The 24,673-nt window shown below is 41.5% G+C and overlaps 3 protein-coding genes and 1 long non-coding RNA gene across 10 annotated transcripts; all 4 read right to left on the bottom strand.

The window, feature by feature from the left end:
* Nucleotides 1-916: 916 nt before the first annotated feature.
* LOC135625733 (uncharacterized) lies at nt 917-3,538 on the bottom strand. Its single transcript, XM_065130822.1, has one exon. It carries the CDS (start codon nt 3,536-3,538, stop codon nt 917-919), a length of 2,622 nt encoding a protein of 873 aa, XP_064986894.1.
* A 717-nt stretch (nt 3,539-4,255) lies between these two features.
* On the bottom strand, nt 4,256-12,671 carry LOC104001012 (protein phosphatase 2C and cyclic nucleotide-binding/kinase domain-containing protein). 5 transcript variants are annotated; one of them, XM_009423183.3, is made up of 16 exons: nt 12,327-12,572; nt 10,688-12,234; nt 9,849-9,980; nt 9,527-9,751; nt 9,290-9,415; nt 9,134-9,196; nt 8,337-8,419; nt 7,096-7,327; nt 6,448-6,761; nt 6,285-6,369; nt 6,116-6,182; nt 5,703-5,980; nt 5,531-5,596; nt 5,312-5,433; nt 4,976-5,132; nt 4,256-4,861 (listed from the first exon to the last, which is right to left on the bottom strand). In XM_009423183.3, the coding sequence occupies exons 2-16, from the start codon at nt 11,711-11,713 to the stop codon at nt 4,616-4,618; spliced, it is 3,222 nt and encodes a 1,073-aa protein (XP_009421458.2). In that variant the 5' UTR covers nt 11,714-12,234; nt 12,327-12,572; the 3' UTR covers nt 4,256-4,615. The 5 variants fall into 5 exon arrangements, with proteins under 5 accessions (XP_009421458.2, XP_009421457.2, XP_009421459.2 ...); XM_009423182.3 differs by having other exon boundaries at nt 6,285-6,761; nt 12,327-12,576; XM_009423184.3 differs by lacking the exons at nt 4,256-4,861; nt 4,976-5,132 and having other exon boundaries at nt 5,372-5,433; nt 5,531-5,601; nt 12,327-12,671.
* A 1,964-nt stretch (nt 12,672-14,635) lies between these two features.
* On the bottom strand, nt 14,636-18,936 carry LOC104001011 (auxin-responsive protein IAA21). The gene is made up of 5 exons (XM_009423181.3): nt 18,326-18,936; nt 16,886-17,115; nt 16,172-16,313; nt 15,687-15,748; nt 14,636-14,946 (listed from the first exon to the last, which is right to left on the bottom strand). The coding sequence occupies exons 1-5, from the start codon at nt 18,787-18,789 to the stop codon at nt 14,909-14,911; spliced, it is 936 nt and encodes a 311-aa protein (XP_009421456.2). The 5' UTR covers nt 18,790-18,936; the 3' UTR covers nt 14,636-14,908.
* A 2,350-nt stretch (nt 18,937-21,286) lies between these two features.
* On the bottom strand, nt 21,287-24,259 carry LOC135624873 (uncharacterized). Of its 3 annotated transcripts, XR_010491812.1 has the most exons (6): nt 24,029-24,259; nt 23,530-23,675; nt 23,314-23,369; nt 22,311-22,551; nt 21,823-22,139; nt 21,287-21,752 (listed from the first exon to the last, which is right to left on the bottom strand). It is a non-coding gene; the product is annotated as an uncharacterized LOC135624873 (long non-coding RNA). The 3 variants fall into 3 exon arrangements; XR_010491811.1 differs by having other exon boundaries at nt 23,530-24,259; XR_010491813.1 differs by having other exon boundaries at nt 23,018-24,259.
* Between the last annotated feature and the right edge of the window lie 414 nt (nt 24,260-24,673).

Genomic DNA, 24,673 nt, shown 5'->3' with positions numbered 1-24,673 from the left:
ACAATAAAAAACTCCTTTCATCTCCTCATCATTTCTTTTTTTCTTTTATGAAAAAAATATATCTTAACTTAGATTAAAGAGTCCATACAGAATAGTTGGAGGCAAATTGTCTCTCCAAAAAAAGTTAGCAACATTTATTCTAGCCAAATTTGCTAGTTTGAGAGCGAGGGAGGCGTGTTGTTTTGGAATATTGTTCCATTAAAAACGCGTTGCATGTTAAATTTTTTCGAAGTGCATAAGTTGTTTGAAGTCCGACGAGACCTACAGGAAAATGATATATTCTCGAGAGATCATTTGGAGACCTTTGATTACCCATATCTCCGCTATAAGGGATGAAGCTGATGGTGAAATGCAATAACTTATTAAGGACAAAACATGTCTGCAAGTGCAAACATGTTCTGATCATAGGCAGAATTGGTATGTGGTTCACCAACAGGAACAAGAGTTAGCTAAATATTCATAATTATATTCATTCAAATATTATTGCTATTTTGTTATATTTGCTGCCAGAGTGAGCTAAATATTTTCTATATATATATACAACCATGAGAAAGCTGGAAAGGAGCAGATGCAAGCGCATGGTGATGGTGAAGAGTACAGGACCGAGGTGTCAACGTTCTCGTCTGCATGAACTGTACGTAAAGACACTTGTCTTGTTGTCTTTTGTTTCTCGGAGGTAATCCTCCACATTCTACACCCTCAATAAACCGATGAATCTGAATTCTTCTTAGTCTACGAAACCCTTATTTATATTTCTGTGGAAGAAGAACAGTCTTCATCACACTTGATCATGGCGCGGGCAAGTCGACGCATGAAGAAAGCTACCACAGGAACAACACAAGACTTGACTTACTACTACTGCACTATACTACTACATTTCATGGACTCGCTGCAATCTGGTCTTCCACAAGAAGGGCTAAAGAGCAACCACTGAAACTGCCTCGTACTCCACACGCTTTCTGAATCTTTGGGGAAGAAGACAATCACCACCAACTCGCTGCTGAAGGTATATCGCCGCTGCAAAAAGCAAACCTTCACAAGGAACGATGACATCCCACACCAGCGAGTAAAAATCTCCGTCTGGACTTGCGTAGATGTACGATGAATCGATGCGACGGTTATAACTGCGAGAGCGATAAGCGTCGTACAGATGAGGCAAAGCTCGGGTGATCGTGATTCCGACGTAGAAGAAAGGCGTCAGGATCTTATCTTTGGAGTTCCGACAGACGTTAAGAACGATCTGAGGGAGCAGAAATCCATCGAGCACTAAGCCAGCAAAAGGGACCAAATCCTCCCAGCGAGAACCGTGTCGCTGCCTGCTGAATTCCGACCTTTGCAGGTGGTGCCTTGAGCTGATGAGCCAAGTGAGCAGCGCCCCGGCGAAGTAGAGCGGCAAGCACAACTTGAGCGTCGTCCACTCCGCGACGCGGTGCCCCTTGTTCCCGTCCAATGACCTCGCGGACCACGCCATTTGAAGCAGGCGGAAGGTGAGGAACAGAGCTAAGCCGGATAAGATCCTCACGATGACCTCATGAACGTCGAGCCACCCACCGCTCTGCAGACTTAGAAAGCCAGACTGACTGCGGTTCGCGAACAAGGCTTCAAAGTTCAGCACCAGAGGAATCACATAGCCAAGGATAAGAACACCGAGCATGGTGATCGACATGGAAGGCAGGGCGTCACGGTGCTTCTTGGCATGGAAGGTCTGCATCCCAATGCAAATGCACGACAACGTGAGAGAGATCATGACCATGACGATTTCGACATCCATCCTCCAAATCGCTTCAGTTACTTCTGCTGCGTAAATTTGCTGAGAATACAACTTTATAGGGTCAAAGTACAGAGGGTCCTGCTTACTCCTTGTGGTGTTGATGGTGCCATTGATACGATCTCCCATCTTCGAGTTTACAGGGGGAAACTGGATATTGATTAGGATCTCACAGTCAATTGCTGTTTGGTTTTTGGTGGGCAAACTCGGAGATCGACATCCCTTCATGCAGAGTGTTCCACTTCCAGAATCGTATATCCCCTCAGCAGCAATGTCCACCTCAGCGGAAGCAGAGTACATATAATAGCTTATGGCATAGCTTACGTTCCAAACTGCAGGCACGAAGCTTGCCGTCTCCGACGCCATAACGAAGTCATTATCACCACAAACCACGTCGCCTATAGAAAAGACATTAGCTTCCCCCCGTCCACTTCGGCCGCCGGCATCCTCCACCACGATACTGAACCGCATGTCGTGGGATGATCTTCCATCGGGATACCTTTCCTCGCTCGACTGTGTTTTGCCACTTCTCACCTTGCAAGACCTGCTGACAGAATCCATTTGGGTGTAGTTATATCTCAGCCCAGGAGTCGTGACCATTCGCCCACCCGACCGGTGGAACGAGACCATGCTGAAGTAGCGAGGGTCGCTCTTCTTCTTGGTACTCCACATATGACCAACCGCGTCGTTTCTTCTCAGCGTCATGACAGTTGGGAACCATAAGCTCAGTCCGATCGAGCAATCACCAACAGAGGGACTCGCCTGTGAACTCCCTTCAAGAATGTAACAGGCTATGAGACAGAGACGATTCTTAACATGGTCCCAATAGCCTTCACCCACCATGGACTTCTTAGGCACCATTGGGACATCATACGAAAGATAACTGGAATTGGGGAATTCGATGTAGAGATGCAGCCGGCCGTTCTCCGAGCACTGTATCATATCGAAGGACAAGAATCTAGCGGAGAACCCAAAGCTACTAACAGTTCCACAGTTGCTACCGGTGCAGCCACTGCCGTAGTCTAGCTGAAATGTTCTACCAGTCACATACTGGAGGAGATTACTACAAACTGAAGTAGGCCCGAAACTTAGTGATTCCTCCTGGAATGGAAGAGAGGAGCATGAGTGGTTGGCTTCGGGGATCATCGTGAAATCATACTCCTTTTGAGCATAGGCCACAAGCGAGATGGGATCGATGTGGTGGGGACCCAAGCTCTCGACAGTCCCGCTCACCAGACTGGTAGAGATGTTGGAAGTCATGGGGTAATTGAGCTTCAAGACAGCAGAAAGATGAAGAGGATCACCTAAGGGCTTGTAGAAGATCCCGTGACCAACCATACAAAGCTTGCCGGTTGATTCAGACCAGAAACCGGAGAAGTCGATGGTGGCTTCTTCCTGCAAGGTGACGTTCCGACGAGGACGCCTGCGGTGAAACGTCATGCCGTGGAAGACGGTCGGATGACCAACTCTAAGGACTAGGGTTCCCTCGACCTGGAGGACGTCGGGTGACCGTGTCTTGTGGAGGTACTTGGCATAGAAGCGGAAGTAAGGGAAGGAGGAATTGGAGGCACGTGGCGAGCCGAAGACGCCTTCGCCGCCGCCCGAGAAATAGCCTGTCGATATACGGAAGGAATAGTCCGAGTCGACGAAGAGGCTGGTAGCCTCGGATTCGGGGACGACGGAGCTGCAGTGGTCGGCGTACAGCGAAGAGGAGGAAGAGGTGGAGAAGCAAGCGAGGAGGAGGAGGAGGGAGAGTGGAATCAAAGCCATGGAATTCTTGCAGAGAGAACAGAGTAATGAGCTGACGCCGACAGCTGCTTGATATGGAACGAGACATCACGTCCTTGACGCCCTATTCTTCCAACCCAATTCACGCTTAACGTTACCGCCACGGTCGGATCACGCTTAGTTGACTTGGGACTGGTGAACGGAAAACGAAAGATCCAATTAAGATGGAGCATTTTTCCACGGCAGAGTCGTTGCAACGACTCCACCGGTCAAGAAGAAATTAATAGGAAGCTTCCTCCTCCACATCGACGAGACCGGAAACATCCCTACTCCAAAACCCTAAAGAAATCACCCAATCGCACGGATTCACTCCGATCAAGTGCATAATTCGTCGAAAAGAAGAACAACAAATTCAGACAAAAAATCTTGTTAAGATCTATATGTCATCAAATCGATGATCGATTAGAAAAGTCTATTCATTATCGTGACTAATCTTGTAAACCAACTCGGCGATATATATCCCTAAAATGTTCAAGTGCGAGAACACAAAAAAACGGACGAGAGAAAAAAAAGGGGAATAAATAGATTTTAAAGTTGCAGTCGCAGAAATAAATAAAAAGTACATATTTTAAGAGATATAAATGCTTAAAATAATAAGCATCGTCCTCAAATATGAGAACAGATTGAAACCTTAGGATCTTAATGTATTTCTCTTGTCAACAGCATTCTGAATGGAACATTCACACAGCACAATCGACCTTAAATACAATGAAAATATTGTATATGAATATTTATATATGTTAAGAACTGAAGTCAGTGTAATAGAAAATAATAAAACAACAACTCCGTTATGAATCACTCTGAAGATTTATAGACCAGTGTGTAACATTGGGTCTCGTGAACTGTGGTTCCAAAGGTGGGAGAATGGGATGTGAAATGTTAGCAAAACTTTACAGCCAAAAAAGAATTCACTGCCTCGAAAGGGTTGATGCTAACAATATGCAAAATAATTCACTACGGTGAAGAGGACGTGTTCTGCAGATGCCAATGGATTTGAAATCAGGCGTGGTGAAACTGGCTGTAAGATGATCCACATTGTGCCGAAACCTGGTGAAAATTTTACCAGTCCTCGAGCCATTCTGGGGTGTCAAGAACAGCTAGATCTTTAGAGGGAGACGAGATGGTGAGTGCAGTATCTTCTGCATGATTTTCGACATGCATATCTACGCGAGAAATGACTTCAGCTGGAACAGGAAAACTGCCATCAGCAATTGATTTCCAGTCGAGGCCCTCAAACCATGAATGACTTCTTATCGAATCTGGACCCTGGCTTCCCAGTCGTGTAGCTTCATCAACATCGAGTAACTGGTGGAGAGTTTTCATTATATAAACATCTACATTAGTGAGCTCAACAAGGAGACCTTTTCATAAAAAATAACTTGATTTGTACAAGAAAAAGCAAATAAAAAAGGAGGAAACCTTGGTGATAAGGTCAACCACTTCTATGCTGAAGGACTGAGGTAAGGTAAGATGTCCCTTGGCAATCTTTGCAAATGTCTCTAGTTCACCTTCTCTCCATGAGCCAAATGGCATTTCAGCTTGAAGCATGAAATAGATTAAAACACCCAAGGCCCACCTAATTGCATTACAAGAACTAGGTCAAAGCATGGAATGATACATGACAAAAAAAAGACAGGTTATGAGACAAACTAAAAGAATCCGGTTCATGATTCCACATCCAACACATTGCTGTAATCATGAATATTGATAGAATGCCCTAAAAACCAGCATTTGAGAGTGACAGAAGTATCTTACCAGTCTGCAGCAACGCCATGTCCTCTTCCCAAAATAATCTCTGGTGCCAAACAGTCTGCATTCCCACATATAGTGAAAGTTCTTTCACCAGCTAGCTTCTTTGAAAATCTAAAGTCTACAACCTATGGAAACATGAACTTCAAATTGTAATAAAACTACAAATTATAGCTTGAGACTTGCATAACTAACAAAAAGAAATAGCCAAAGATATCAAACTACCTGCAAACGTCCTAATTGATCAATCATTAGAATGTCCGGTGAAACACCTCTATAAAGGATAGAGTCCTGATCTTCAAATTTAGATATCAGTAAATATTTGATTTTCTTTGCAATCTCCAGAAGGAAAAATATCAAGAAACTACAGAAGCTTTAGGAAAGAAGTGCACCTAACCTTGTGTAGTTCTTCAAGTGCAACAATAACAGAAGCTGCATAGTATTTTGCAGACTGTTCACCCAGGGGTGAGTGAAGTATAGAAGCCAATGAACATGCAAGGCAACAATCGAGTAATATGCTGACATACGATTCATCAGCACATGTACATAGAACCCTTGGCACACACGTGGATGGGTTCAAACTCTTCATTAGCTCTTTCTCCTTCAAGACCTGATCTTCCTTTCCTAGCTCTTTAATCCTCCTTTTAGAGAACCTTTTTAAGCTTTGCATAGTGTCTGGAAGACAATCAAATATAGCAAATGCCATAATTATTCCATGGACAAGGAATTGTACATGTATGAATACCGATGGACCAATCAACAAAACAGCATCTATACGAAAAGAAACCAAACAAGCACTAAGTTACCTACCAGAACCCTTTAAAATGACAAGACCAATCTCACAGCAATCAGTTGAATATACGCTCATTTTCCATTCCTAGATTGCATACAATTGGCAAGTTCGAGATTCAAAATTTTCCAGAACTGTATCAAGCAAAATTTCCTCCGACAAAATACAACGAATTTACTGACCCCATACCAAATCAGAACACTGAAGCTTCTTGCATGTAGAAGCATCAGAATTTGGAGTGCATTCTTTTGAAGAATCCTGGAAATCTTTTGACCTGGAAGCCACAATGCAATACATAGAAAAAGCAATGAAGTTGGTAAACAATAAAATCAAGTTCAGATCAATTGCATACTTGAGATCATCCTGTTGAACTTTTGACAAAGGCCCAATTGCTGAATCAAAGTTTTCCTTTGTAAAAACTGCACAAACCACGTCACCAACCGAAACTGCAGTAAGAGAGCTAATACGCTCGCCAAGAATAGCCCACTGTCCAAAATGGCTTCCTTCTGACATTTCCACCACATGTTCATCGTTCTCTTGAAAATGACATCCTTGATCAAGAAGAGTGGACAGAAGGCTGCATGCATTTGGACTCAACAGTTCTGGTCTGTATGTCAGTCTCACCCGACCCTTTTGGATGATATACAATGCGGAGAGATACTCATTCTGCAAGATAGGTTAATACAATAAAACATACTTCAAACAGTAAAGAAACATAAGAAAACATGCAAAAGTGCCGGATCCAATTACATTTTTTCTAGGAATAAAAAATGACCGAAAAGTTGAGACTACTGAGGCAAGGCAATCAGTGTCCCTCAAGTCAAAGCCGCGTAAGTCAGCATCGGTTAGGTGCATAATTAAAGGCCTACTTCCTTTTAACATTTGCATGCAGACAACAGAAGTCATGGATATAATTATGTGTTATGGTCAAGAGATTTTGTTGGTACATATATCCACACATGATGAAAGTTAATGCACGTTAAGATCAAACAGCAAGGACCTTGTCGAGAATTTTTTGTCCATCCGAGAAGGAAACTTCCATAAGAGCCTCAGCAATGTGGCTTAACTGTAAGATTGTCAATTTGGAGAAAATTTCTACTGATCGGAGCAACTTTAATGAAGATAAGTTGGAAAATTTTGACATAAGAATTCCTCGAAAGTCTTCCCGTTTTAAAGACCAAAGAGTTCCAGAGGTAACTGCATGAACGGATGCTTGAAGAGGCTTATTGTACCTATGAGAGAGCCATTAGTCACACAACAAATGTAACATCTTCCTCCTGCCAAAAGCAGATGCATAATTTGGATGATAAACACATGAAGTATCCAAGATATATCCCGACAGCACCACATATGATAATGGACAATAAAATTCACTTGGAATAACAAAAAAATATTTGTTCATTGGCTTGAATCTTATACAAGAATGACACGGACACTCAGATGCATAAATTTTGTAAAAACTACCTTCAGCAAAGCCCCAAATAGAAAATGGAAACAGAATAAAATGTCATATGCTAACGTGTATAGTTGTAGCAATCACAAAGCAAAAAGTTTGATGCTGCCTTTGGCTTCCTGGGGGAGGCCAACGAGAAGGCCCTATCTTCATATGCAGGACACCATAACAAAAACATATGCACTCTACAACTTCGTGTTTAATTTTAATCATATTGATGGCTACATTGTAAAGGTATTTTGTGCACCTTCAAAGAAAAAAAAGAAATTTAAAAAATATTCCATGCACACAGAAATACATGTTCGACTCCAACCATGCATTTTTGCTGCATATTTAATGCTATGCTACTGAAAATGTCATTCTTTTACTATATATCTAATTACTCTGTGACATTTAAAGAAAGGCGATGCAATCTGCAGATTTCCTAGATCATGTTCCTTGCTTGGGTTTGTGGATGGAACTGTTTATCATGTTTGCACAAGTTTGACAAAAGCTTCTGCTTAACTAATGGACCCTTTGACCCAGATCTTCACCAATTAAATGGATATCTGGCACAATACTGTTAACAACCCACAAGAACCATAGCATACCTTTTTTGTGTTTTTTCCCCTGATTGATGGGGGTCTGTTATAATCATTTGCACATGAAAGTACACATTTGTGTTTCCTATAAATTTTCAGCATAATTCTTTTACGCCAAACAAAGAAAAAAACAATAATGCTATTTTGTCATCCATATATAGGTGACAGAGTGATGACAAGGATACATAATCTGCAGTTGCAACATACATTAGTGCTAGTTCCCCGAAGGATGACAGTTTCTCGGCTGTATATTGATGCAGAACCTTGGTGACTTCTTTCCCGTCCTCATCCTGTTTCACATATCTCATTAATGATAATGATGATAATAATGAGGTTTGCTGCATTAGTGTACTAGGAAAAGCAAGCATAACAGTGCCCAGCCATGAGACATATAAGCTTTGGAATTCTATCACCAATGTTCTCAAAGAGGACCCTCATGAATATTGTTTCTATTAAGGGAAAGGTCCACATGAACCCTGATAAGCATGAGCACTTGATGTATCTTGATGACCAATTATAAGAGAAGGCTCCAGTGAATTTAAATCTTGTCAGTAGTGTCGTCACAACCATGTTACAATCAAATAAAACAATATAAGAGCAAGAGTTACCTGTCATACAAACTTCAATAACCATTATGAGTCAAGTATATAATGTGCAAAGAAGTCAGAAAATGAGGAGTAAAACATAAGCAGCTATTTTGGCCATTGGCCTTCTCTTGTTAATGCTCCATGTCTAGGAAGAGCTAAATAGCTAGTTCTGAATTTAGATATGATTTGGAGAAAAAGTTCCTAAAAAATATTCATGATTTTGTTTCAGGTAAATCACATTTCTCCACTCCTGGTCATAATAGTCACTTCATATTCAGAAAGCCTCGTAGTGCATCATGACAATGGAAAAGTTGCTGTTCTATCACACCGACAGTAACTGAAGAATATGCAATATAGATAAGAAAAGCTGATCATGATATAGTAGATCAGTAAATATTCTTAGACATAGATGAGCACCTGAACTGCTAAAACTTCAAACTCGCCACTTCCAACAACATAAAAGCAGTCACCTTCCCCACCCTGTATTTAGTGCGAGATATCATTTAGTTATCTAGAAAATATATTTTATTCAAGAAGTTTCAATTCACGAAGACTAAATCAAAAAGGAATAACCTGTTGCACAACTACATCCCCAGGCTTCACATCAACTCTTCGCATGCAGTCAAGCAAAACATGACGCTGTGAATCTGTGAGCCTCCTAAAGAGAAAATGATCATGCAATGCCTGCTCAATATGTGCCTGGATGGAAACAACATAAGCACAAGTCACCTACTGTTATCAGAGTAGACAAATTACACTTAATAAATAACCATATAGTTTTGAAGATAGCATATGGGTATCGACGTTTACCTCTTCTTCCCATGTTTTCCTATGTGAAGGAGAGGGAGGAACCCAAACATGTCCATTCTCAAGATAACTCTCGATAGCTCTAAGTCGGATGCGTGATGGTTCATGTCTTGGACGCTGAGTCCTGGAGTTCCAATTCAAAGTGGATGGAGATTCAGAACCTGTCACTTGCACAACTTGTTGCAAAGGTCTTACTGATACATCAACTCCAGTTCCAGTTGACTGTGTCTGGAAAATATTTGAGAACAAACCTTAAGGTTCTAAAATGAAGTCATCCAAGAAAGAGCATGACTAACCAAATAACTAACAGAAAACATCCTCGTACATCAGCAAGCCCATTAATGTGGGCAACAATGATTGTGATGTCATCCGTACGAGTTTCGTATTGTAGCCAGAGTCGATACGATTCGGCAACAATTGCTGCACATGCATCACGAGGATCCTTAAACTTAGCAACCTGAAAAATTAGTAGTTATTTTGACAAAGGCAAGAAGAGGTGAAACTGATTGATCTTGGACAAAACCATACACAAGTAATTCATGGTATCTTAAAAGAAAGAGAAGGGCATGGAAAGTATTATGTATTAAAATTCATAAAAAAAAATCTAAAATAATCAAAGTTGCTCATACAGGTTTTCTATGAAAAACTCAATGATACACATGTATCAATGAAAAGCCTCAGGTTTCTCTTCTAAATCATAGATCACCATTCCTGTAACATTTTTAAATGGTTTGCACACAATCAATAAAATCAGAGGACTAAAGTTATCGTGAATTAGAATAAATTAGTTAGAACAAAGGATTTTTATTTATTATGAACCATTTAAATTTCAGCTGTGACATACCATACTGGCACAATTTTGGCATGGGACCTGTACCATGTTGATGGTGTTAATACAACCTTATATGCTATCAGTTGTACCAGCTGGCATGGGCACCCTGCAGGCCTGTAGCATCATGCCAGCTATCATACAAAATTATCACCAGAGCCGTCCTCTATTCCAAATTCTCACAATGTATACCTCTGTCACACTCATCTCTCATCCTGTAGGTGTTAATCTAACCTCAGAAAGCATATACCGACTGCAGGATGGAACTCTGGCAGTAAATCATGGTGGCACCCACAGAACTTATGAAATAATATGGCATAGAAAGAACTACTTACCATGTCAATTACAGCTTGGCTAGAAATGAACTCAAAAACCCCATCACTAGCAATCACAAAGAACGGATGATCTTGTGTGAGCTCCATAACAAATATCTCAGGAGTTGCAACGACGCCAATGGATTCTGCAATGGAATCTCCAATACTTCGTGTGAATGCTGTTCCGGGATACATTGCATTTTGCACCCACAATCGTGGGGGATCACCATCATCACCTTCTTCGTCACCCCAGCATTGAACATCTGGGTTCTTTAGACCCTCTATTTGATCCAAGGTCAGCACCCTAGCTCCACAATTCTTGACTCTCTGAAGCTCGTCGCTCCTAAAAGGAGTCTGATCCAACGACAGATCCACAGCTACAATGTCCTTTCCTCGTTTCTCTGCAATGACAGCCCTCGAATCACCTGCATTAGCAACATAGATTGTTCTACCCCTCACCAATATCGTAATTGCAGTAGTCCCACTCATTGCATCGTCCAAGCTATCTGCATGAAGCTGTGAATTTGTCGCCAGGAATGCCGCATGGATTGCCTCAACAGCATCAGCATGAAATCGATTATTCCTAAGCAGGTTCTCGCACAATTTCTGCTTCGTGAATTGTGAGCACTGAGCTCCATTCTCTCCGTGCCCATCAAACACACCAAAGAAATGATCATCTGGATTTGTTCCAAATGGGGTATGTATACAGAAACTATCCTGGTTAGGCTTATCCAAGGCCTCCGGGTAATATCCTCTTTGAGATAGGTAGGAGTACCGCAACTCAAAGTTACCTAGAGGAACTCTTACTTTCCTTGATCCCTCAGGAGGAAGAAACTGCGACGAAACCCTCGAGAGTCGATTAATACCCACATCAGAATCTCTCGTTATACTCAACTGATTCAATTGATCTACGCCTTCTCCATCAGTATCTGAAGAACTATGAGGAAGACCAACTCCTGCTCCCCTGTGGCCACTTTCCTTTCTCTTGGATGGTGTTGGGGAGTCAGGAACTTGCCCAAGGCAGTTCTTGGAATACAAACACCCCATTACTCAGTGGACCAGGAAGAAGGGCCTGATTCACGAGACAATTCATAAATCACCAGTTCTAACAGGCAAAACTCGAGCCAGCCTTAGTTCAGTAGTAATTTGATGTCGTCAGATATACTGAACACAGAGGCAACCATTTCAGATACCCGCCGAGAAGATTTCCATGCCATTTCAATGGCAAGCCGAAATCTACAAAAGAAAGCCCGAAACCCTAATTTTCCCTGTCAAGTGCAAGGAATCACTCAATGAACACAGCCACAGATTCACTAATCAGAAGCAAAGAATTATCCATTAACCACCAGAATTTTCAATAAGAAACCGCGGAATCCAACAGAACTCCCGTAATTTTCGGATCCAAAACTTTCCGCCCGAATTCCTCGACATCACCCAAATGTTTCTGCCGATCGTAGCAGCAGACTATCCGATCGAATACATAAGTATACGATTGACAAGAAGATCGGACGCAATCGCCAACACCGACGGCCAAAGCAAAACAGGATCTTTTGGATGTCAGATTCTTTCTGTACGAAAACTCGAGTTCAGCCAGCGAATTAGACCATAACAAGAAGGGAAAAATCGCAATTAATGAGAGAGATTCGAAGATTTCACGTACCAAACGGAGTAGCAGCGACCGCTAAGCCGCAGACGCACCGCCAAAGCGAACTCCTCTCCTCCTCTGACAGAATATACTGTCCGAAAAAGAAATCCAACCACCGCTCGCTTCGCTCACCTCCGCCTTATCATCACCTCCACCATCAACATCTCTTACCAACTCCCAGTCGTTGGATCAGCGGGCCCGACATGGGAGCCGCGCCGGCCCGTAGGTATTCTCTGATGGGATAATCCACCGACTCTTATCCTCATCAGTCGCCCAACTCTTATCCAACGCTTCGGTCTCTGCTCTCAATCATGCTGGTTAAGCCGATGACACGGTGAAAAGAACTTGTGGAAAGGAGAAGCTCCCACGCCGAGCTCTTTCCATGGATAAGGCTATACTGATGTGTACTCCTTCCTCTTCTCTCTCTGTCTCTCTCTCTCTCTCTACTTCAACACACTGATGCATGGGGACGACCGCAGGTTCGTGTCCCCATTAGGATGCTGATTTATGTTATGCTCATCGGTGTTTAGGTGATGAGGAGTCGAACAGAGCAACATTGCAGGCAATTATTTCAGGCAAATTGATGAGAAACACATCACACACACTATGATTGACGTTACGGAAATGGAATTCTTATCATCTTTGGCTTGGTTTGATTGAATTCAAGTCAACATCTAGAACACTGACTACCCCACCTGCCACCGAATGCGGACGTTCTTTATTGCCTCTTACTTCATGATATCAATCATATGGCCGTCTCAGCATCCTCAAACTAAGGTGAGGAGAAGGTAAACATAGATATCCTGTAGGATTCTATGTTCTTCGGTAAACGAGAGAGTTTGAAGTGGCATTTGCTGGTGTGCAGAGTTCAGCTTGGCACATTCTCTGGACTCATCCTCTTGTCTTTGATCATGCCACTTCCATGCAAGAGGGTCCCACTGGTGCCTTTACAGGTCCGACTGAACCCTAAATAATATCATGTCACAGCAACCAGAATAACACTTGATTGGAAAGTTTCCATGGATGGCGAGACGCAAGAACTGATGGTTGCCACCGAAAGTTTTGCTCTCCTTTTTCTTGGTTGCTTCTGCCTTTCTTCTCCATGATAGGTGGCACTTCATGGGATTGCTAAGTCCAAAGATGTACCATTGAAGAACTGCTGTAAAGGCAAGGAAGTTAAAAGGCACACATCATAGCTCAGCATGTGGCTTATGATGCAGACAAAGTCACCATCAAGTTAAACTTTGAGTTGCAGTAGTGTAGGTATGGGCTGGATGTGACAATCCTTGGTAAATTTGACTGGCAAAATAATCTCTCTATTCATAAATGTAAAATTATATATATATATATATATATATATATATATACTCAGATTAGTAGCCAATCATTCTTAATCTAGTACTAATAAAGCATATCACACCAAAAGATGCTCTTACACAAGGATAAGAAAGCAGCAGCAATGGCCAATTAAGGTAGATGGTCATCTCCAATGAATAAACTTGGCACCAACAGTTCAAAGCAGAAGAGAGCAATTTGCAAGGTGAAAGTGTTCAGGAAGCATGATTAAGATATGGGAGAATAGCAAGCACAGGTGAGATATAGATTTCTGCCTGAACTTTATCAAGACACTTGTCATATATGCTTCCCTGTGGCATATAATTGCAATGCTTCACATGGCCACCAACAGACAGGCATCATTGAGAACAAGAACAAGTGGAGCACTGTTCCCAGGGAGAAAGCTTGATCTGAGGGAACATAATTTTACCACCATTTTCATGGTACTATATCTTCCTCTAGTTGAATGATGGTGGGGAAGCCTTTCAAACCTTCCATGGACAACATTTTACTGTTCCACACCAAACTTCTCAATGAATACAGTGGATATGGTTTTTACCACGCACACACAACACACAAGCATCCAAGGTTCTTTGCAAGAACAGAGAACCTGCCCATGAGGCTTTAACAGATGAACAGTAGCATGAAATGTCTACAAAGTAACATCTCTGTTACAAGGAATCAGCTACAGTCACCCACAGAAACTTGTAGATTGTTGAAATAACAACACCATATAGTTCTTTCCAGCCTTCACTCAACTGAGAGCAATGATCTCTTACCTGAACTGAGAACAGCAACAAGAACAAAAGCATGAATGATTGAGGTGTCCCATGAGCACCACTGGAAAAACTGCACGGGGCGTGAATGATCAACGTTTGGGCTAGACCTCATAAAGAGAGACCTTCCATCTTTCTGCTCGTGGTCACAGGCATCCCTCAAATGGCTGATTCACAGAGTCAGAAATGGTACATGGACAAAGAGTTCGAGAGTGACACTTCCCAATAGGAAACAGTGCATGATAAATAAGTTGTAAACAGCAAACCCGACCATACAAAGACTTAAAGCAGCACAATCTGATAAAGCTTATGTCCCTACGACATATTAAGAGCCTATTGGCAAGTCTTAGTCCTTGCAGAACAGCAAGCCACAAAATATAATTAATATATATGAAACAATTGCTGACTAAAACCCTTGAACTTCCATTCTCAAAGACCATTACAGCTATCTGATTCATTTGTCCTTTCTCAAGCATGGCGTGGGGACTAGTTCCGGTTCTTGCATTTCTCCATGGCCCTCGGAGCTGGGAGAGGAAATTATAGTCTTATTAGTCTAAAATCAACAAAAAAAAAGTGCAGTAGGCAATAGTCTAATCTGAACATTGCAACCATAAGCAAGCGATCTGTAAAAATTATCAGTACCCTATGAAATTAATCATGACTATCCAAACAAAGCAAAGCTTTTAAATATAAATATGACAAAAACATCTTGCTCAATATACAAGATGCTAGAAACCCACCACTTAGGTTTTACTGGTCAGACTAAGTTGTGGGATTAAAAGAATGGTAATTAATAAAAATCAAATAAGCTACAAACTAGAATATCATAAGATAAGCAATACTTTACATCATACGCACTAGAAGCTTTAAGTGCTTACTAATTTGCTAGTTTACTGTTGACTTTGACATTTTTTGAAGGCAAATAATGATTACCCTCATTTACCAAACACCACATATCATATTCATCATATTTGAGATATTAACTGATAGCTGGATACAACGTAAAACACGACAACTAGCCTGATCATGCATTAGATGTTTTAAAGATAAAAAATATAACTATTTTATAGGTATCAAGTTGGAACAACACAATAGCTAAATTATGCATCTTAAGATCATGTTAGAAGCACTCATCGATTCAAGAATTGAGATCTGCAAAATAAAAAAAAGAACATTTATAGAATCTTACATAATGTAGAACTTCTCAATGAAGGCAGCGAGATCTAGGAAATGTAACAAAGAACCTTTACAGGATCATACTTACCGAGTCCTATAGCATCTGAACCCTTCATGATCCTAAGCCTCTTGCAGGAGTCTGTAAACATCCTGTGATTTAAGAAACATGATTTGAATTCGTCAATATTAGAGATACTACGACTGGCAAAACAGAAAACACATTCGCATGCTTGTTGTAAGATGTATATATATATATACATATATGTATATATATACATATATACATATATGTATGTATATTCTAGATGAAAATGAATCTGAATGCAGCAGTTTTCATACTTGGGTAGTAGGTTGACACTAACAATGTGCCTAAATATTCTAGATATAAATTGTCTAGAGAAAATTGCAAATGGCTGTGTCCTAAAGGACATTGCATATATTATTCTGTTTATAAGAAAAATAAACTGGTGGAAAAAACTTGACATATATGATTTATAAAGTTGAACATATCTTAGTGATCTCTCCTCCTCCACTGAAATGATCAATATATCGGTGAGAAAATGAGGCACTTACTCCCACGGCACATCACCAACAAGCATCCAGTCCCCATCCTTATCTTCGTAAGTCAGTACATATTCAGAGCCATTTAAAAGATCCATCAAACGGCTCTCAGACAATCCATCTTTGCCTGGTATTCCATGAGAACCACACTGACCTGAAATCATCAAATTACAAAGACAAGTAAACTCCTCGTAACGCTAAAATGTTCTTAGAAAATTAACTGATACTGAATAAGAAAATTTTTAGAAGAACTCTACTATATCATTTAGTCCACATTAGATCTCAGGTAAAATTGAATTCAATCATAAGAAAAGTTATCCATGTCTAAGTTCCTTGCAAAATATGCTCATGAATAACCCAGACGAAGAAAGCTAAAAAGAATTTCAAGTAAAATAAATAGCAATTGGATCCATAGGTCATCATCTATGGAATAAGAGAGAGTAGAATAATATGTTTAATCTATGAAGTCTATGACTTTCTTTTTATAATTGAGGAAAAGGTGGGGCAAAAGTTTGATATTTGGTTATAAATTATAATTACAGTAGATAGTGATTACTGAAATGAGAAGTGTTGCAAAAAATAATATTAAATAATTTTATTAAGCAAAGTAGATCAAGAAAAGAGCCATATAACATATTATTGTTATTGGTAAAAAGGCATCTATACATTTGAAGGGGAAAAAAAATCCTCAAGGCTCAAAGAGAATAAGGAAAAGCCAAAACTCACCAATCGTGAAGCAGCTGAACATCTTCTCAAGTGCTGATGACAGTTCCTTATAGTTCTTATATATTTTGAGGTCAACTTTCCTGAGGTAGGGGGCACCATCCATGCTAACCTTCACATAGAGACACCCTAGCCCTTGTTTTCCATCAGCATCATCTTTATTTTTAGATGGATTTGGAGCCATAGTATTTTTCCGGTAACTACGGATTGGTGGCCAACCAACCACCTGTGCCCTGGCAGATGCATAAGATGTTCAAAGTTCAACCCTCTTTTTACATAAGATTAACTAGCCAACGCTAATTGATTGGTCATTAATACAGAAATTTTCCTGTTTGTAATAAACAAGATAAATTAAAAAGCTGAATCTTAGGCTGGAAAAATTGGTAGCAACATCTCATAATTTTAGCAAATACTAAGGGCTACACACCTTGATATCTAATAGGAAAACAAAATGCACAAGAAAGATCCATTATCAGCAAAAGGAACAAAATGATCTTAAGATATCTCATATGGAGAATAAGACTAAGCTACGGTCTAATAATATGCAAAGAAAACTATCTCGAGATAGAATAATGAGCTCTTGATCCTTCTACAAAAATTAAATGTGCAAATTTCCAAATTTTCTCTTGTAGGGCTGTGGCTTGAAAAGAATTTTTGTATTTTAGTACTACTTGCTTTGTTTCCCACTAAATCAGCCGACCAAATTATTAAAAAAGTTTTAAAAATTCAGTTCAACACAGCAGAAAATAAATCTTTTTTACCAGAGGACCGGATCTACAGCCCAACCAGCAATAATTAGTATTGCAATCGGAAGAAACCGGTTGGGATTCTAGCTTCTTACTATAATTTTATGAAAATGAAAGACATGCATATATTTAAACTCTTTGGTAACTTAACATGACTCCTTTTCCTCATCTGCAATTGGCGGCTCTTCCCTTCTGTCTGTGTTTTGGACCGGGAGGTTACATCACCAAGGTCGTAGTGTACATTTTAAATGCAAGGGATCTCTGGACAGGTGAAATTGCAGAGTGTTATGGTTGAAAGATGGATGTTGGGCTTTTGCTCAGGGGAGAGATGAAGAGGAAGGAAGGCTACGGAGAGGACTATCCCTCATTAAGTACCAAGAGGAGGATACGAACCGAGTTATTCGGCAACAAAAGAAACAACCACCCAGTTAAATTGACGGTAGAGAGTCGTGTCACTGGAGATCCCGTTGTTTCTCAAAGCACCAAAGCGTTGCCACCAAGATTCTACTTTTGTTGAAGCAAATCTCACTCTTCTCTCAGAAAGGAAGTAATCAAGAAAACAGACCAAATAGACATGACATATTCAAAATGAAAACAGATTTTTAAACAGCATATGCATTAGAAAGATCAAAAGTTTCCCACAAAAGCCTCGACTTTTGATACCTCAAACACACCAAGAACAATTTAGGGCACTTACTTCGCTGCAGGAGCCATCGCACGATCGTTCCCAACGGAACTACCGACCTGTGCGGCGGCCTTCCGCTCCTGCCCGGCCGCCTTCGCTGCCGCATCCTTACCCCCAGTGCCCTGCCCAGAGAGCTGCCCTCCGCTGGCCCCGGCCACCGCCTCCCCTCTCGGCGAGAACAAGCCACCGCCTTTCCCCAGCTCCACCTCAGATCCACTCTCTCCGGACGCGAAGCTCCACTTCCCAACCCCATCGATGGCGTCGGAGAATCCTCTCTTGGCACCGGAGACGAAGCCCCTGGGGAGCAGCTCCAGGGTGAGCCCGACCTTGTCCTTGCGGTCGGGCGACACCGACCCCGGGAGCCCCAGCCTGAGCTCCGTGGCCTTGAGGTTGAGGGCCCCTTCCTCCCCGCCGCCGACGGCGGCGGAAGGCACCTCCGAGAGGCCTATGTAGTCATGTTCCAGTGGCGGTGACATCAACCTCCGTCGAGAGCACCAGAGAACATCAAAGTGGTGATGATTTGGGAGTCGTAGCAGCAGCAGTAGAATCACAAGAAAGAAGGCGAGGAAAGGAGGGAGAACCAGAACAAAAAGGAAACACCTTTGGGTTGGGTTTTGTTGTCGTTGGGGAGAAGCTTCCTATGGCTATATTATAGTTAGTTTAGCATAAAATGATATTTACTGTTTAATTAAATGGACCGGATTTACTTTTTGGAATTACCTATTACAGTCGATTAATCATCACTTTTGATATCTATTAATAAAAAAAATTAGACATTAAGATTTCATCAAGATGGGGACATTTAGCAAAATACTTGAGCTTTCCTCACAAGAAAATTGATATCCTAATTCGTATTTGTATTGTTTTTAGTATTTTAAGAAAAAATAATAATAAAAAAAGAGAAAAATACTTTTAAAAGCAAAAAAAAAAGAAGAGCTTTTTCCTCTCTCTTTTTCTTCACCTTTTGAAGCAAACCGCACCGACAAGTTTCTGGGAATTCCCTCAATGTTCCCTGATAAAGTTATCCTTTTTCACTTTTTTTACTATAAAAAAATGTTTTTTCTGCATGATTTCAGGTGAAAAGAGGGAGATGTATATTTTTATGATTCTTCTCTTGTATTTTGACCCAATTTGACCTATTAGATTAATAGTTGACGTCTCTATTATTTCTTTTCGATTTTAATTTATCCAACAACATAAATTCGTTTTCTTAGTCGTGACAATTAGTGGCCATCTTTGGGTTTAATGCTATCTCCTTGTCGTCGAGGCGAGACCCCGGCAAACCGGCAACCGGGTACAGCCGGTGCGGCCGCGGGGGCGACAGCGACGAGAAGGAGCCGGCCGACCGGCACCTGTCACGTCCGTACTGCCGACACCGACCGCGACGGCCCGAAACGTATCCGGGTCAATCAAAGCCGAACGACACGTGTGACGCACGTGGGGTGGACTCCCTCGAATACTGGTGACACCAGGACGAAAGAGGGACCCACGGCGGGCGGCGTCGTGTGCGTCGATGGGGCGGGCGGGAAAGCGAGGCTCCTGTCTCGAGGGCGACACGAAGGCCCCGTGGATGTTGCACGGGGACGCGTGGCCGACATTTAATTAAAGGAGGAAAAGGTGGATGTTTGGGTGGATTGGGGAAACGCTTTGGACCACAACGATGCGGCCGTGAAAGGAGAGAACGCAAGTCTGCCTTCGTCTCTACCCATTCACACCCACCCGGAACGAATGAACCAGCTTCGCTCTTATCCACAGCACGCGGAGCAAACAGAGGGAACGCATTAATTGGTTGGATCATCGAATCAAAATGTCTAAAATCCAATTCTAATTCGAAGGATAATTATGGCTCGTGTCGACGTCCCTCAAAAGCGTGATTCGCCTCGGGGTGTCGTTGGAGCGTCGATGTCCTCGAGCACAGAGCGAGCGGACTCCCGGGGGAAGAAGAAAGCGGCGCTCGCGGATCGTTTGCGGCCTGTGCACGGCTCTTTCTACTCGCTTCTCTTATTTTATCCCCGCGTGGGCCCACCCTGTCCCCCGGCTCTCGACACGGTGGGTCCCGCGCGACATGGCCTACCCATCTATCATCTAAATGCTACGGTGGAGTCTACTGGCTCTGCACGTCGCTCGCCCCAACCCCCACATGGGGAGGGAGGGAGCACCGTATGGAGACGGCTTTGAATCCCGTGCCTTGTGTGATCAGATTAGAATTAGGCCCCAAATCAGACGGCGTCGTCCCCGATGCTGATCTTACGCGGTAGGTCACCGATTGGATTCAATTTTGTAGGGCGATCGCTTCGGGGATCCGCACCCAACATTGACGGCACGATGTGGCTTCCGTGGCTAAACGGCATGAGAATTGGTGGTCCGGCCCGATTGGATCGCGTCGGACGCAGCGATAGGGGCCAATAATTGAGATCGGTAGGGCTGCGGGAACCAATCAATCATCAGTAGGTGACAAATGCTCGAGCACGGATATCAGCAGGAGATTTGGGGTGCTTCATTCGTCGAGGAGGACCAGCCTAGCTAGTGAATCTTAGGTGGAAGAGAAGCTTTGTGTAGGTGGCATATGGAACAAAGTGAATGCAGCTCCACCTCAAACTAGGGTTTGTTTTTGTTCCTCTGTCAAACTGGATCATGGTTTCAGTTCTTTCTTTTCGTGGAACGAAGGAGGGAATTCTTTTCCTCCTTTTTAGTACTGTTCTTCCCCATGGGAGAATAAGGGTGGGCCTAAAACCCCTTTAAAGTACTGTTGCCTACATTAGCAGTAACAATGACATCCTGATATAGATTTTTAATCACTGTGAATAAATATATGGGCAGCACCAAAGAATGGTAATCTTTTTTAAGGAATAATTTTACCTACAACTTCACAGTATTAATTTATATTCAAGTGCATGAAGTTTTCATCAATACAAAATTTGGCGAGGGTCAATGTACAAATTCTAATATCAAAGGTTTTGACTCGAGGCACCCTAGAATAAACAATCATAAGGTAAAGGAATTGAAGAACACTTGCTCAATAAGTTCAAGATGTGCAATTTGATCCAAAGCGGTTTAATCCCGACAGTGGCTGGACATTTCACATCTCTTACTACAGAAACCATGCTTACCAAAAACTTCCACCGAGGGTGTCCCCTTGAAACATGAACACACACAACCATGAATGACTTCTTTACTTCCACCGTCACCAGATGGGTCTCGAAGTACCAAGCTTCAACAGAACTGAGACCTGACGAGGATAAGCATCAAGCCTGAGTGATGAGGGGAGCCGATCACTTTCATGATGTAGCACTTTGGTTCCTGGTAATGTGGCAGGTAGGATCCACCAAAGGAGGGGAATGATAATTGATGCCACCTTCAATAGCAATTGATGCCAACATCCAGGGAGCTCAGCCACCGGTCCGCTTGGTTGGTTGAAGCTTTAAAATCATAGTGGCATCTGAAAACAACCCTCAATTCAGAAGGACCCCAATAAGGCAACAGTTTAGAGAAGTTTGGAAAGTAATTACCTCCTGTCCAAATGCCAGCTCGGGTGCCGGTCGTTGTCGGAATCTCATATGCTGTGCTTGAAACAGTGGGCCGAAAAAGCAATCACTAAATATGGTCTCGGTCCCTGGTGCCTCCACAGCCTTCACCTAGATCAGTCGGCAAGAAGCAAAGCATGACATGAAAAGAAAATTTTTGGTGCACAAGGCAAAGATCACATTTCACACATCAATTTCAGAGGCTTCTGGAAATTCCAGAGATATGCAGAGCCTTCTCAAACTTCCAAAAGATTTTTGCAAGTGGTTTGCAATTGCTTGCACAACTAGTCCAATCCAGTGGTCTGAAGACAAAAATCAAGGTTTCAATGAAATATGATGCTAAACATAGCTAATGAAAGTTTTACTGACTCAATCAAAACATTTGAAAAGAAAAAGAAGATCATTAAAGTTCTTTTTGTCATTGTAAGAAAACACAACTTCACTGCATTATAGGAAGTGGAGAATACATATACCTCAATTTCTAGGAAAATCTTTTTTCTCGAACAAGGCCCATGTTAGTAACGTGACGGCAACCAGTGCAACAACTATAATGAGAAAAAAGTGCAAACAACTAAAATCTTTTGCATATGATATGTAGGTCCTTGAAGCTGCAATCCTTGGTAAAGTAGGAAATGGGTGTGGTGGTTTCCAACTTCACATGAACTGAGAGTGCCTTGCAGTTATTCCCACTTGAAAGACTGGTGTGAGCTAAGACTGCAGCAAAGAATATTCATGTCAGCATGAAGCTATTTTTGATTCATATCATGGACATGTCAGCTAGTAGCTTCAGCAAACAAATTTCTCGCAATTACATATCCACTAAGTCAAAACATTAAACAATTGTGACTCAAAAAGGAGAAACAATTTTAACTTTCTTTCACAAAATATGACTAGTTTTCCCATTGTAATGGATGTTAAGCAACATTACTTGTCATTTGAACCTTCTTAAACTAGCAGAAAGATGGAACGGAGTTCCTAATAAGCTACGAACAACCAAGAGTTAGAAATAAATATTCCATCCTTGTTGCTTTCTCTAGCAATGGACAAAACCAAAAATATTAGCATTTCACAGAATATCCATGATTCTTATGTCTGTTCTTACACATGAAATGAAAATTCATCTTAAGCCAGTCTTAAAGTTGGAAAATGAAGTTCTCTTGTCCAGAAAGCCAAAAGATACCACCACTAATGGATTAAGGAATAAATGGATGGATGAAAGGGCTTCTTCTCTTTCATGACCAACCAACAATCTTCTCATGCTAGGTTTCACCACTTTGCTGCTTCTGGTATTGATGTGAAATCATTGAATCCACCAAAATATCCTGCCATGTCGGTCTGTATGTGTGTTTGCATACCTAAATTTTGGTGTTCAAATTTGTTATTTTGTTGTGATGATGGTGTCGGCATGATGATGGCAGAAAAACCAGAATCTCATGGAATTTTAAATATAAGACGATGACATAGCATGCATGTTACCATTTAGGACCTTTGTTAAGATGATAACAATTGTGACATCGAGCTGAGATTTACACCTGTGTAACAAGAAATATCAGTAGAGAGTTATCAGTAAGCACCAAAAAAAAAAAAAAAATCAATCTAAATTTCTTATTGCTTAAATAACAATGAGTTGTGAGTTATAGCTACATCTGTGCATGTCTATATTTGCCTAGACATAGAGAAGGAAAAAAGAACCTGGTTTGCAAACCCTGTCTGATGCATCAGCATGCACTGAAGTTAGTTGATGATATGACATGGAGAACAGCACAATTGTTTCACCTTCTGCAATGTCTTATTCTATAAAAAAAAATCATAACATGGTGTTCCATTTCGAAATCAGTCTGCAAAAGAGGATAAATCATGACGACCATCATCTAGCATCTTGATGTCGTAAAGAGAAATACTAATTCATATCTATCTGAGCCAATAAAGTATCTACTGAGTAGACAACACATTCAAGAAACATTTACAACGTTCAATAACTACAGAAATTGTGCAAAATGGAGTCTCAATTTCTCGATTAGGAAGTTATAAGATGGAATTACTGAATCCTTACAATAATTATTGGTTCGATGTTTGGAATGTGAAGCAGCACGGATGATTAATATGATCCGTAGAATATGACCGATAAGAGTTCACAAGACAGAAACACGAGAAACCAAAATCTAATGGCAAACGTGTTGTCGGAATTTACCGATAACTCGGACAAACTAAGAATCATCAGATTCCAAAGAATGAGTTTGGAGGGTTTCGAGACTCAGAAAACGTCACCAGACTGCCACAATGAGACGAGATCGAATAGGATTGCAAGTAGATCGGATCGAGTCACCAACTTGCGCTCTCTCACTGGTACAGTCGAAGTGGAGAGACTCGAAGGAACGCAGCCGCCGTTGCCGCGGTGGTCGAAACTCACACCCCTTCCAAGCGCGGTCGTCACTTAAGTGGTGCTTGACGTGGGCTGTGTTGGGCCCAACTGTGGCCCATCTATTAGACCTCCACGTGTAATAATAATAAAGCTTTAGTGAAAATTAATTTTGTGATGGTAATCTAACAAAATCATCAAATGTTACTCTGAACATGATGAGTCATCGAAAACAATATGTTACCGACGATAGAGTGTTACGAACTGATGGTGATGTGACGCAAGAATGATCATAATAATTTTAAATCATACAAACCATATTAAAAATCCCTCAAAAATATTAAGTCTTGTTAGTCAAAATAATAATAAAAAAAGAGTAAAGCAAGCATAATAGATTTCGTGGGCTGATGTCAACTATTGTTGACGCGTCTTGACCGGACCAAGTTAGGTTCGGTCCATTTGCCATCGATTCGTGAT

This window comes from Musa acuminata, chromosome BXJ2-10 (assembly GCF_036884655.1).
Source record: "Musa acuminata AAA Group cultivar baxijiao chromosome BXJ2-10, Cavendish_Baxijiao_AAA, whole genome shotgun sequence".
Taxonomy (NCBI): domain Eukaryota; kingdom Viridiplantae; phylum Streptophyta; class Magnoliopsida; order Zingiberales; family Musaceae; genus Musa; species Musa acuminata.
Note: the sequence above shows the minus strand (reverse complement) of the source record. Positions and strands in the feature narration are given on the sequence as shown.